Genomic DNA, 14,231 nt, shown 5'->3' with positions numbered 1-14,231 from the left:
GCTGCCCTCCAGCCCCCTTCCCTGGGGGCAGCCCCTCTCAGCCAATAGCACAGCCTGGGGGAGGGGGGGGTCCTTTATATAAAGCCAGGGCTGCAGGCTCTTCCTTTGGGTCAGTGTTGCCTCCAGGATACAGACAGCCCCCTTCAGCACAGCCCAGACAGGTACCGCCTGGGGTGGGAATAGGGTGGAGTCCTGAGTGGGGGGCCCCCATGGGTGTAGAAACCAGCCTGGCTCTGGAAGGAGTCTTGCATGTGTGCTACCCCCCCCCCATCCTCTTGCACACAGGCGGGTCAGTGTGTGGGAATATTGACCTCCGTGCCTGGTAGTCCCCTCCACCTGTGAGCCCCCAACCCCTGCTGTGACTGGTGATCTCTGTAGCACAAGGTCCTGGGGAGAGACCCTGGAGACAAAAGGAGTCTTGACAGCTGCCAGCTGCAAGGGGCTGCGGGCCTGACCTGTGTTCATGATGATTTGTCACCAGGACGGGGCTCCACAAGCCGTGGGAGTTGTCTGTATATCATTCGTCAGGGTCTGCAAGATCAGGCTCAGTGGAGTCTTTGTGTTTGTGACCATGTGCGTCCCTGTTGTGTCCCAAAACAGTGTGACCTCGTGTCTGCCTTTCTTGGCTCCTGTATGGGTGCCTATATCCTGGGTATGACCCTGAGCTTAGAGGTGTGTGCATGTGACTGTTGATGGCGTGATCTGGGAGTCCATAGTGATATGTGTGTGTGGCTCTGGGGCTATTTCTGCTCATGTCTCTTGGACTCACCCATCTTGCCTCAGTGTCCTCTCCTGACATGTCCCTAGCAGGGGTGGGGGTGGGGGCACCCTCTGAAGGGAGTTTTCTGGGCTTGAAGCTCTTGAGCCCCGCGGAGGCCTGGGTCCGTGTCCTCCCGGCCACCCTGACCCACCTGTCTCCAGCCTGCTGACTTGGTGCAAGGCGAGCCCCTGGAATGTGTGGGGGGGTGGGGTGTGGCAGCTGGGTAGCTGGGAGGAAGAGTGTGCCAGGCTCTAAAAATAATCCCCAACGCTGGACAGCAGCTCCAAAGGTCTTTCGTAGGTTCCCATCCCCCCAAGCCCGATGCCTCAGCCTTCTTCAGCTCACCCTGGTCCCAGTCTCCCACCATCCTATTTGTTTCCCATTCTTGGAGCGTCCCACCCCCACCCCCACCCCCACCGCTGAAGGGTCCCTCCTTGTTTCTGGGTCTTGTGAATAAAAAGTAATAATAACAATAATAGCAACCATCCCCCTAGGTACTGGGCCCCAACTCCACGCCAGGGCTTGTGCTGAGCCAGCCAAATGCCCTAGCTTGAAGAATACTGGCAACTTCATGGGGAAGGCTCAGTTCACAGGAGACAGAGACTCAGAGAGGCTGAGCAACTGGCCTGGGGTCACAAGCAGGGAAATGGCATTGGTGGGATTTGAACCCAGCTCTGTAGACCCTCACATCCCTCGGGCTGAGCTTTTCTTCCCTGAGCCCTGTGGGAGTTGTCAGCACACAGAGGTGGGGGCAGCCACCCAGCCCCGTTCCTTCCAACCTGCCCCTCATCCCTTGACTGAGCACCCAAGAACCTTCTGGGAGAGACTGTCCCTTCTCTGCTCACACACTCATTCCCAGCAACACCTTCCACCTTCACACCAGCTCCTCACATACACCTTAAAAACAACAACAACAACAATAATAGCTGAGCAAAATAATGCTTCTTATGTGGCAGGCGTTATTCCAAGTGCTTTACATACATTAACTTCTTTAATCCTCCCAACAGCTCCATGAGGTGAGTGCTAGTATGATCCCAGTTTTACAGATGAGTAACATGAGGCACAGAGAGGTTTGGCAATTTGCCCATGGTCACACAGCTTGTTGTAAGTGGCAGAGCTGGGATTCAAACCCAGGCTGTCTGATTCGAGAAACTACGGTACATTCTTACCCATGCCCCAATTACTACTCCAACCCAAAGATACCCCACTCCATTTTCCAGCTGGAGAAACTGAGTCTCTAGCAAGATTACTAGTCCAAGGTCACCTGCCAACATGTGGAGAATCTGGTATCCTATCCCAAGACTCCTGATGCATCCTGTCAAAAGGCAGGGGCTCAGAGAAGGGACCCCTCTTGCTCCAAGGCACACAGCACAGGAGTCAGAACTGGCCCTCAGACCTGCCTGAGCCCAAAGCTTCACTCTGCTACCTTGTGGTCTCTGCTGGAGACAAGCTAACCTTTCCCTCTTCCTCTTCCCACCAGGCCCCCCACGCCGCCACCATGCCATTCGGTAACACCCACAACAAGTTCAAGCTGAACTACAAGCCGGAAGAGGAGTACCCGGACCTCAGCAAGCACAACAACCATATGGCCAAGGTGTTGACCCCTGACCTCTACAAGAAGCTGCGGGACAAGGAGACTCCGTCTGGCTTCACTCTGGACGATGTCATCCAGACAGGTGTGGACAACCCAGGTAAGCCTCCTTGGTGGAGCATCCCAGGGAGAAGAAGAGGGGGGTGCTCTGGATTTTGCCAGCCAGGCCTCGATCCTACCTCCCCAGGCCTCAGTTTCCCCATCTGTAAAGTGGGGCCATCGTCATAGAGCTGTTGTGAGAAACGGATGAGTTCATATGTGGGAAGGGCTTGGGACAGGACCTGGCACATAGTAAACCACTCAATAAATGTACACGAGTGTAATGCAAGACTTCCCCCAGAAGGTCATTTAATCTCTCTGGGCCTCACTTTCCACCTAAAAAACGGGCACCCATGTTGTGACAACATAGGAGCCAATGTACACACAGTGCTAGAGCAGCACTTGTCACAAAGTGAGCACTCAGAATGTGACAGGGGATGTTACTGGTGCCGTGGTTCTTTCTCCAAGGACACCCTGCAAGGGCGAGGGGATCTGGTGGCAGGAGACCAGGTTCTCGTCTTAGCCTCCAACTCATCATGTGACTGAGGAGAGAGGCCCCCTCTCTCTCTGGGCCACTGTTTCCACATCTGGGAAGTAAGAGGGTCTTGCGCAAGTCTCTTATTTTCAGTGGGAACTGATAGTCTAGGGTTCTGAGAAATTTTAGGTGAAGATTCCATGATCTAGGAATTCTGAAGTGGTGATATTTCTAGTACCTGACCAATTTAGTAATTGGCCTCCTGAGACTCTCCTTTTTTCTTTTGCCCTGCCCCCAGAATTCTTTCCTCACTCCAGATGCCACCTTGACCTCTCTCAGCCTCCCCTCCCCGTTTTTACCAACCTTCAGCCTTCTCAGCTCTGACCCAGATGTGTTGAATAAACCCCCTGCTGACACACACACACGCACATGCACACACACACACACACACACACACACATGCAGTCTACACTGGATGCCCAGGCCTTCCTTTCTGGGGACGAGCTCCTCTGACCTCACCCCGGCTCCCTCAGGTCACCCCTTCATCATGACCGTGGGCTGTGTGGCTGGTGACGAGGAGTCCTATGTGGTTTTCAAGGACCTCTTTGACCCTATCATCCAGGACCGGCACGGGGGCTACAAACCCACCGACAAGCACAAGACTGACCTCAACCATGAGAACCTCAAGGTTGGCTGCCCCCAGGGCAGGGGAGGCCTGGGGGAGAGAGGGCAGAGGGATGAGGAGGACAGAGGGAGAAAGACAGAGGCAGAGAGAGGCAGAGAAGGACAGAGGTGGGAGGGGCACTCAGGGAGACAGAGATACAGAGATGAACAGGGATGGAGAGAGACACAGAGAATGGGACAGAGAGAAGACAGACAAGGAGGCAGGGGTAGGGGGAAGAGAAAAAGGAGAGGAGAGAGAGGGAAAGGCAGGCACAAAGTAGACACAGGAAAGGGAGAAACAGAGACACAGAAAGAATGGAGAGAGTCAGAGAGGGGAGAAGAGACAGAGAGGGATGCAGACAGAGTCAGACAGAGAGATAGGAGACAGAGATGAAAAGAAACAGAAATGGGAAGACAAAATGGGGAAAGAAAGGTGTGGAGAAAAAACCGAGATAGTGAGGACACGGGAGAGAGACAGAGATGGAGAGAGAAAGAAGGAAGAGGCAGAGGCAGGGAGGGCAGTGGAAGGAGACGCCAGTGGGGAAGGAGGAGTCAGAGGGAACTGGATGTGACACCCACCTGCCTTCCAGGGTGGAGATGACTTGGACCCCAACTACGTGCTCAGCAGCCGCGTCCGCACAGGCCGCAGCATCAAGGGCTACACGCTGCCCCCCCACTGCTCCCGTGGCGAGCGCCGAGCTGTAGAGAAACTCTCTGTGGAAGGTGAGAGCCCCCACCCCACTCACTGCTAAGGTCACCCAGCTCTGGCTCTGCTCTTCCATGGGCAGGTCCCTGGCTCCCCTTGGTCCCCCATTTTCCCAAACACCAAAGTTGCTTGGTAAAAATCATGGGTGCTTGGTGCGTGACAGCTGGCAGCATTCCCCCTGGTGGAAGTCTGGGGGAGCGGGGAGCGCTGTCAAGACTTGAGGCATCCTGAGCAGATCCACGCAGACACCTAATTGCACCAGAGTCCTGACATCCAGCCAGCCAGCAAATATTTATAGTTTATCTGGCTCTCTGTGGGGACCTGGGACTCCCATGATGAATAGCGTGGACAATGTTGCTGCTCTCACAGAGCTGTCAGCCTGGTGGGGAGATGAAAGGAAGCACAGAAACCAACAAAACAACAAGATAATTCCAAAATGCCATGAAGCCAAGAAATAAGGGGTGTGGCAGAGAATGACTGGAGGTCCTGCCTTAGGAAGGAGTTGAGACCTGATTGACAGGAAGGAGACTACCTTGGGAAGAATTCCAGCAGGTGGGACAGCAAGTGCAAAGGCCCTGAGGTGGAAAGGAATAGCAAGACCACTCTGGCTGGAGGTCAGAAGCGGAGGAGATGAGGTCAGAGGGGTGTGGGTGGCCAGGTTGGACAGAGCCTTGAGGGCTGTCTAGAGGGCTTTGGCTTTGACTCAGAGAGGCGGAAGCCAGTGGGAGGTGGTGGGCAGAGGAAGGACAGGTTTAGACTTACATGGAGCCCTCTGGCTGCTGAGTGGGGAACAGACTGTGGGTGAAGGCAGAGAGACCATGAGGAGGTTACAGTGGTCCAGGTGAAGGGTGAGGGATAGCAATGGGATAGGGAGAAAAAGCATGTTTTGGAGGTAGAATCATCTGGACTTGTGTTGTTCTGATAAATGTTTAACAACTGGCTCTCAGAAAAACATAGCCCTGATTTGCAGCAATGGCCAATTTCTGTGGTGTAAATTCTCCTACCATGGCCAATTTTAAGCTATTGACGTGATATCATACAGAGATGGGAAAGGATGCATGGTAGCACATCATCATATAATATTTCCACCATACAAATACGATAGATGAAGATAACTTCAAGAACATAGATGATAGAAAATGTAGAAAAATAATTAGGAAATGATAGTTTTGAGTATTTATTACCTTTGTTTTAAATATAATTTATTTAATTTGTAAGTTTATGTAATTTATTTTTAATAATATAGTATATATGTATAGTATATGAGATATAACATTATATAGTATATTATATAAACAATGTATAAAATGTATATAAATAAATACGGGGGTGCCAAAAAAATGTATACACATTTTAAGAGATGTTATCTATGTATTTGATACATTATCAAAGTTGAATTGAATTACGGTAGCAATGTGTATGTAGTATGACGTTCGCTCAAAAGATGGCATTAATCAAATGAATGCTAGCGTCACCATGCGACAGGCAGGACAGTCAAAGAAAATAGAAGCACGGTTGTCCTTCGAGGAGTGCAAGACCATTTTGAAGTAGTATCTGAAATTCAAGAACGTTGTGGAAGTACGACAATGGAGGCATGAGTATGCAACAGAACCTCCAACACGCCTAACAATTGCACGCATTCGTGATAAGTTTGAGACACAAGGTACTGTGTGAAGAAATTGAAACAGCACGTGCAGAGATACAGCTGGACACATTGGTCGGCACTGCTCAAGCAGTAATTCGCCATAATCAGAAGTGTCTGGACGCAGATGGTAACCACTCTGAGCACCTCTTATAATTGCAGAAGTCAAATGTGACTTGTATTCATCTTTTGTTATCGGTATATATTGAATATTACAATTTTAATACAGTTTTTTCCTTTCTTAAAATACCTTTTCTTGGCATCCTTTGTAGATATATTATATAAATATTATACATATATACAAATATACTTATTATACACATTATATATTTATGACACATATGAATATATACAAATACCAAATATGCTATATTATAATAATTTTTATTGATGATTCCCCAAATTCCTGAGACTTTGACTATCTGTCTTGCTGGCCAGTAGGTGTGGCACCAGCACACTATTGCTTGCAGGTGGATTAGATGTGAGGCTTGAGGAAAGGGGAGAACCATGTTTTCTGGCTTGAACACATGGTGTGGCTGTTTCTGGGCAGACAGGGGAGGAGCACATTTGGGGGCTCATGAATTTGGGTTTAGACACAGTATTCAGGCATCTTTAGGATACCCACAAGGCCAAGGCCCAGGCCCGTCAGGGGCAGCAGTGTGGGGTCCCTGGGGCCTCCACACCCTGCTTCAGGGGGGGCAGGCTGCAACTGCTGACCTCTCCTTCTTGTGGCCTCTTAGCCCTCAACAGCCTGACGGGCGAGTTCAAGGGGAAATACTACCCTCTGAAGAGCATGACAGAGCAGGAGCAGCAGCAGCTCATTGATGACCACTTCCTGTTTGACAAGCCTGTGTCCCCACTGCTGCTGGCCTCAGGCATGGCCCGAGACTGGCCCGATGCCCGTGGCATCTGGTGAGAACCCTGCCCCAAGGCCTCCCCTCCCCCCAGCCTCTTCCATCCCCCCACCACCCTCTTTATTCCTCCCCTAAAATTAAGATCATAAAAGTAATTGTGTTTCCAACCAGAAAATGAAAAGTAATTATGTTTCCAACCAGAATATGATCATACCCTCCACCCTGCCTGCCCTGTGGTCTATGTGTCACAGTTTGGGAAACTTGGACCAGAGAAGCGGCAGCTAGGAACTTAGACTTGACCAAGATTCTCTGGGTTAACATCCTAGTCCTGCCACTTACTAGCTGTGTGACATTGGACACATTATTTAACATTTGTTTGTTCCAGTTTCCTCATCTATAATATGCAGATCACAATAATTCTTAGTTGTTGGGGTTCTTGTGAGGATTAATGAGTTAATTTATGTAAACTATTTAAAACAGCACCTGCTATATAGTAAGTGCTCAGTACATCTTGGCTATTAGTATGATCTTTATTATTATTGTTGCTAATTAGGCTTTTAATGACACTTTGAATCCCTGATTCTGACAGTCAAAGATTTAAAAAGGTTTTGAGAAACTTGGTTTCAAACGACTTGGAGAGTGTAGGTTCTAAGATTTACCGATGGGATGAGTTTAAGATTTCGAAGTTTTAAATATTTTTATGTTCTAAGATTCACTAATTTCAGATTCTGTGATTCCATGGTTTCAAACATTCTCAGCTCCTAAAGTTTTATGGTTCCACAACTATGTTTCTGGGATGTCACATGTGATAGGAAGATTCTTGGGTCCTAAGACCAGATAGATGTAGGATTTCCAAGATTTATCAATTATGATTCCAAGCTTCTGATTCTAAGATTCTAAGAGGCTATAAATTTAATGCTGTTCAAAGACCTAAGACCCTAAAAGTTCTTGATCCCAGGTTTAGAGAGTTTACAGATCCTGTGATAGTCTGCAGGTGCAAGCTTCTGTGATTCTGAGGAAGCAGATGCCACCACCTAATGCCCCTCAGCCCCACTGCCCCGTCCCACAGCGGTAGGTATGTTTGCGAGAGGGTGGGGAATGGGGTTCCCGTGGAGCTGATTTCTTGGCCTCTTGCTGCGCCCCACCCTAGGCACAATGACAACAAGAGCTTCCTGGTGTGGGTGAACGAGGAGGACCACCTCCGAGTCATCTCCATGGAGAAGGGGGGCAACATGAAGGAGGTTTTCCGCCGCTTTTGCGTGGGGCTGCAGAAGGTGGGTGCCTGCCCCTGGGGACTGACTTCTGACTCCACCTTTTGAACGTCCCACTCCCTTCCCAAGGCCGGGTTCTTCGGTTCCTCCCGATACACTAGCCCCGCCCCTCAGACACGCCCGAATCGCTTTCCAAGGCCCCGCCCCCTGGGAACCCCGGCTCCACCCCAATACTTAAGACCCGCCTCCAAAGCGTCCTTAAGTCCAGCGCGCTCAGAACCCTGCCATAGTCTGTGGGGTCGGGTGCCTCCCCTCAGAATCTCATCCCTCCCGGTTTCCCAGCCGCGACCCCTCAGAACCTGCTCTCACCCACATCCTCACGCCGTCCCTCCGAACACCATCTGGGTTGCAGGTGTATTTGGGTGCGCCCGCTGGTGCTGACCCGTGGTTGTCTCCCCCTACCTCAGATTGAGGAGATCTTCAAGAAAGCCGGCCACCCCTTCATGTGGAACGAGCACCTGGGCTACGTGCTCACCTGCCCATCCAACCTGGGCACTGGGCTGCGTGGAGGCGTGCACGTGAAACTAGCGCACCTGAGCAAGCATCCCAAGTTCGAGGAGATCCTCGGCCGTCTGCGCCTGCAGAAGCGCGGCACAGGTGCGGCCCCGCCTCCTGCACCGCGGCGTCAGGGGCGGGCCATTTGAGGCGGGGCATCCCCACGAGTTCTGAGGGTCAGCACGGGACAGTCTGTGAGCCTGTTTCTTCCTTTGCAAATGGGCACCAGCACGCCTTATCTCATAGGAGTCAATATATCATCATGGTTATATAATATACATTATGTATGTCCCTGGCCCCCTGCGGGCCTCAGTATCCCACCTGTAAAGGGGAGGATGGTTAGGATTGGACCCCAGGCAGCCGGGCTCCAGGGCTCACTCTCTTACCCACCATGCTGTATTTTTTTGTTGGGTGAGAGAGAGGTGAGGTACCTAAAGCTGGAGATTTGGGCCGGTGAATTTAGGAGGCTCTGCGTGAGCGTAACCTGCTACACACAGTGGGCACTCAATACATGCGTCTGTCGCGGTTCACACGGGGATCACGTCCCGGGCTCCGCTCCTGTACCTCTGCTCCCTCTTCACGCCCCTGCCTCCTGCTTCCACAGGTGGCGTGGACACAGCTGCCGTGGGCTCAGTGTTCGACGTGTCCAACGCCGATCGGCTGGGCTCGTCCGAGGTAGAACAGGTGCAGCTGGTGGTAGATGGTGTGAAGCTCATGGTGGAGATGGAGAAGAAGCTGGAAAAGGGCCAGGCCATCGACGACATGATCCCCGCCCAGAAATAGGCGCCCAGCCTGCCCGCCGCCGACTGCTGGAGCCCCAGCAAAAGGGAGGACCAGGCCCACCGGAGGCCCGCCCCTTCATCCCTTGCTCCACCCCTTTCCCCTGGAGACCTTCCTATAATGGTTTGCTCAAAGGAGGGCTCTATCCACCCTTCTTGGAGCTCCAACCAATGGGCTCCATCCTCTGTTCTGGCCAATGAGAAACCTCCCTCACACCCTCCTCTCCTTTTACCAGAGCTCCGCTTACCAGTAGGAGCTCTGGCTAGTGGAGAGCGCCCAGCACATCTGGAGCTCATGCTTTTTCTCCACTCAAAGCAACAAATAAAAGCAATGGTGGCCTTAGCTTTGTGTGCGATGCCTATTGAAGGAGAAGGGACTTTTGTAATTGGCGCTGTGTGATCTCGAAGTGGTTTGCCCTCTCTAGGCATGCACTAGGCACATTTTATTCCATCTCTAAAATGAGGCAAAGTTAGGGTAGTGTAATCCCAAAATTATAAGGCTCTATGGAGAATCTGAAACCCAGCGAGGTGTGGCCTAGTGTCACATAGCCAAGCTTGGGCTCTTCCCAACCTTGGCTCCTGACCACAAATGCTCAGATCTCCAACACAGGGTCCATGCAAGGGAGAAACCAAACAAAATGTCTTGAGTCTTGAATTCGGCCCATGAGCCTCCAACTGGCGACCTCCCATGCATCTCATCACATGTACCTCATGATACTTTTCACTGACTTCCTTCTGTAAGGTCTGACTTCATCCAACTCACAGTTGCTATCAGTCTTCTCAATGTCCCTTACTTTGCTCAAGAACCTGCCATAACTCCCACATCTCCTAGAACACACTCCTATTATTTGCATCTCTTCATGGTCAAACTGAAATACATACCATTTGCTGAAGGCTCACCTTTCCAGCCCTTTCCCCACTATTCCTCTATATACTTTAGCTCCTACATCCTGCAATTCCCACCTTAATGTCTTTGCTCACAGTGTGCTCCTCCAGACTGGGGCTTGGGTCAGAGCATCCCTGTTATGTATTTAGGGATTGGTCTTTCGGAAAACTTGGTCCCAGGAAAGGGAAACTGAAGCCCAGGGTTTCCCCAAGAATCCCGATTACTGAAATACGAAGGTTCAGAGAGAGACCCCAAAAGTCAAGACATGCAGGGCCTGTCAGATGCCAGGATGTTACTTACAATATTATCCCTAATTAAAGATCCCATCATTAATCCCGGCTCCAATGCCCCAGTCCCCTCCCCCCAGAGGCCACACAGACCACAAACACTGCAGCCTGGACAAGCTGAGCCAGCCAATCCTCAGTCCAGGTGTCAGCTACCATACCTGTCCTGTCCATTTTTTCTCCGAAGCCTTAAATCCACCCCTTCTCTCCCCAGCTTCTGTCCCGCCTGACCTCCTCCCTACTCTTCTCCTTCCCTCCCTTCACAGCACAAACCTGTCCCTGTCACCCTTGCTCACAACCTCATCATGGCTCCCCAGTGCTCCTGGAAGGTGCCAACATTTCCAGCCTCCTCTGTCATAGGCTCTATACTCACCCTGAATCATATGCCATTTGCTGAAGGACATGTACTCTCTTTTGCTTCCCAGCCATTCAACTGTACACGCTAGTCCCTCTACCTAGGATGCACACACCTCCCCATGCCCATCCGGCAGTGTCTAGATATCTGCTCCTTTAGAAAGCCCACTCTGGCTGGGGCAAGCGCTCTCTTTGGACTCCCACACCAGCCCTGCCCACTTTGGATCATCACTGAGGACACCGCTGCTTCCTCCACTGGACTTTTGAGCCCCAAGGGCAGGGCTTGGGGCTGTCTTGGTCACCACTGTGTACCCAACACAGGGCTGGTTCCCTTGACACCCCCCCTTTTCTTGCCCTCTCAACTATAAAAACCTTTCAGCCTCACACATGAAACAGGAACGCAGTTCTGCCCAAGATCCTGAATTTTTCAACACTGATCACTCAATCTTCACCACCCTTCATTTTCTCATGTGACCTTCCTACTAGCCCCATGAAGAACACAAGACAAGATGTTCCTACCATGCCCCAATAGGCAACTGAGGCACAGTTAGGCCTCTTCCTGGCATACAACCCTCCATGGCTCCCCAGTGACCTCAGATGAAAGCCCAACTTGCTTACTTTGGCCCACAAGGTCCTGGGTAAACAAGTCCTGCCCTCCTGTACTGGACAGCCCCCAACGACTTATGTCAATCAAGCTTCCATTTCCCTTCTCCTGCTCACATCTTGATTTTCCTTTGGGAACCCCTTCTAAGTCCAGTTCTAGGTACAGACCCGGCCACTTGAGTCACAGCGATTGGTTCAGGGATGATCACATGACTTTTCTGGGCCAATGAGAGTCTGTCTTGGGGCTTTCGCTGGAAGTTGGCAATGAGGAACTTTCTGCTGCAGAAACTAAGCTGTAGCGATGAAAGTCGGAACTGCTGGGGTCATCTTTGCCATCAGGGAGTATCTACTGGATGAAACTACTAGAATGAACCTCACACTGTGAAAAAGCAGATGAGATGGCCTGCGCCTGGACCCAGCCATACCTGAAGTCAGGAACCCCTGGACTATTATTAAATAAACAAACAAGTAGCCTTTTGCTTAAGTGTAGATGGATTATTAGTCCTAATACAACATTTCTTGTTAGTTCTCCACTCACCCCCAACATAGCAGTCACACTGAAATTACCCACAGCTCTCTGAAGATATACCATGCACACCCACTTCCAGGCTTTTGCCCAAGTCATACCCAGTACCTGGTCAACTCCTACTCATCCTTCAAAGCCCAACTCTGGCATTTATTCCTCTGGAGTGACTCCCCCAACCTCCTCTCTCTTCTGGGCTCCCAAGCAATGGTTTCTTTATTGTGTCAGAACCCACATCCTCCACAGACAGGGGCTCCTTGTATCTCCATGTCCAGCACTGGGCCTGGCACGGAGTAGGCACCGGTCAATGACTATTTATTGAATAAATGTACTACTGGAGTAAGAAGTGGCTTAGAGTCCAGTATAACATGTGGGTGGGCATGAGTGGATGGACGGGAGTCTCACATAGGAACTGGGGGCCTCGAGGATAAGGCCGAGTTCTGTCCTGCCCTCTTCCACAGTCATCCTTGACCCTCACACCCCTACTCCCGTTCTGCAGATGAGGAAACCGAGGCTCAGAAAGGAGAAACCATTGGCCCAAAGTCACACCCCTCCTCTTCATCTCACTTGTAGGTGAAGCAGGGAAAGGAAAACCCCAGGGTCAGCGTGGGGGAGGGGGGACTCTCCTAAGTTTATTGGGCAACAGGCTGCAGGTGAGAGGACTGACAGGAGGGTGGGGGGTGTAATAACTTAAAAACCGGAGGTGACAGTGGCAGCTCCTTGAGAGATCTCTGCAGAGGGGAGGGCGTGGAGGTATTTACAAGGATTTGTACAAAGTGCCCCGCGCCAGCCAGGGGCAGGAAGGGGGGTTCGAGCATGAGGGGCAGGGGAGGGGAAGGAATCTGCCTCTCTGACCCCCACTCCCAGCCCCCCCAAATTCTCCAGTCTTTAGGCTTAGTAACTCTTCCTACCCCCTGCCCAAGGCCTAATTCTTGCACTGTTGGGAGAAATGGGAGTGTCCTCAGTTTCCCTTTCTGCCCCTGCCCTGCCCCCCAAAGTCTCCTCAGGTGCCTCATGGCATGGTGAGGGGGGACAGGACTGGCTGGAGGCTCCAGGAAGGTGCCAGCTCCCCTGCTAAGCCCCCTCACTCTTCTCATGCTGAGCGTCTCTGGAGAACAGCAGAGGGGACAGTCTTTGCCCCCAAATCAAATCCAGGGAAACTGAGGGGATGACAAAGGGAGAATCCCCTCCCTGACCCCTTCCCTTCCTGTAGAAATGAAGGGGACAGAGAAGAGGAAGAGAAGGGGATCCAGGGCCATGGTGGCTCAGAGCTCGAGGTCATTGGAAATGCGGGTGACGAGGGTGCGGAAGGCCAGGGCGGTGCCCGCCACGCGGCGGAAGAGAACTCCCCGCAGTCCAGGCCGGGGCAGCTGGCAGACCTCCACTTCGAAGTGGGACAGGGGCTCGGGCCCGCCCGCACCCCCGTGCAGGCAGGCCAGCAGGAATGGCTGTGGCTGGCGGCAGCGGCAGCGGGCAGCCGCGGTGGCCTGGCGCAGAGCTGCCATCAGGGCCTCGGGCGGGCGCGAGCTGGTCAGCTTCACACTCCAGGGGAATCGGAGCAGCCTGGGGGCGGTTTCCGTTTGATCCCAAGGTAGATGGCAACTGGGGTGGGAAGATATTAGAGGTCACAGATGGGAGAGGAGAGGAAGGTAACCCACTGTTCCCACTTTGGGATACACTCCTAGCTGTCCCCTCTAAACCTGTCGCCCCCTTTTACCCTAGTAACATAGTTTCAGCCGGACATACAGTTGCCCAGCTGGAGACTACATTTCCCAGCCTCCTCTGCAGCCTGGCGTGGCCTCAGTCTGCAAATTCCAGGATGCGAGTGGAAATAACACTTGCAACTCCACACATACCACCTCCTTCAAAGGACATTGCATGCCCTGGCCCCCTGGGCTCCATGTCCTGTGAGCTGGACCTGGCTGCAGCATGAGCCAGCCTCAGCTATGAAGATGGCGACAAGGTTCTAAGGGGATGGCGATGCAAGAACCTGGCTACTTGAATGACCTCATGGAACAGAGTGGCCCTGCCAGCCTGGCCTGGCCCCATGGTTTGTGAGAGAGAAAAATTTATTCCTGTCTGTATTTTTGGGGTCTCTTTGCTCTAGTAGCTAAGCTCATTTCTTAACTAATACATCCTTTTTCTGGTAAGAACACTTTTCCATTGGAGGACCAAGTCTCCCTACTCTAGGCCAGGAGTTTTCACCTAGAAGTAGTACTGTCCCCCAAGGGGTATTTAGAAATTTCTGGGGGCTTTCTGTCACAATGTCTTGGGATGGGAGTACCATAGGCATTTATTAAGTTTTG

The 14,231-nt window shown here is 51.7% G+C and overlaps 2 protein-coding genes across 5 annotated transcripts in view; one reads left to right on the top strand and one right to left on the bottom strand.

Moving 5' to 3' along the window:
* On the top strand, positions 1 to 9,618 carry CKM (creatine kinase, M-type). Its single transcript, XM_019629473.1, has 8 exons — positions 1 to 161; positions 2,241 to 2,451; positions 3,399 to 3,553; positions 4,119 to 4,251; positions 6,617 to 6,788; positions 7,881 to 8,004; positions 8,409 to 8,598; positions 9,101 to 9,618. The coding sequence occupies exons 2-8, from the start codon at positions 2,259 to 2,261 to the stop codon at positions 9,277 to 9,279; spliced, it is 1,146 nt and encodes a 381-aa protein (XP_019485018.1). The 5' UTR covers positions 1 to 161; positions 2,241 to 2,258; the 3' UTR covers positions 9,280 to 9,618.
* A 2,258-nt stretch (positions 9,619 to 11,876) lies between these two features.
* Positions 11,877 to 14,231, bottom strand: part of MARK4 (microtubule affinity regulating kinase 4) — a 30,046-nt gene continuing 27,691 nt past the window's right edge. For 3 of the 4 annotated variants that reach the window (XM_019629531.1, XM_019629529.1, XM_019629528.1), the window contains one exon: positions 11,877 to 13,527. In XM_019629531.1, coding sequence (XP_019485076.1) covers positions 13,463 to 13,527 — 65 coding nt within the window. In that variant the 3' untranslated portion in view covers positions 11,877 to 13,462. The remainder of the gene's footprint in view (positions 13,528 to 14,231) is intronic. The other variant, XM_019629530.1, reaches the window with a different exon arrangement.

Source organism: Hipposideros armiger, unplaced genomic scaffold (genome assembly GCF_001890085.2).
Source record: "Hipposideros armiger isolate ML-2016 unplaced genomic scaffold, ASM189008v1 scaffold_859, whole genome shotgun sequence".
Lineage (NCBI taxonomy): Eukaryota > Metazoa > Chordata > Mammalia > Chiroptera > Hipposideridae > Hipposideros > Hipposideros armiger.
The sequence above is the reverse complement of the archived record's forward strand: the minus strand, read 5'-3'. Positions and strand labels throughout refer to the sequence as shown.

What these genes read in the sequence shown, in the direction of transcription:
- CKM (XM_019629473.1), top strand. Translation starts at nt 2,259, where the DNA reads ATGCCATTCGGTAACACCCACAACAAGTTCAAGCTGAACTACAAGCCG. An exon ending in TCAACCATGAGAACCTCAAG is followed by an intron (nt 3,554 to 4,118) that starts GTTGGCTGCCCC and finishes CCTGCCTTCCAG; the next exon opens with GGTGGAGATGACTTGGACCC. An exon ending in CCTGCAGAAGCGCGGCACAG is followed by an intron (nt 8,599 to 9,100) that starts GTGCGGCCCCGC and finishes CTGCTTCCACAG; the next exon opens with GTGGCGTGGACACAGCTGCC.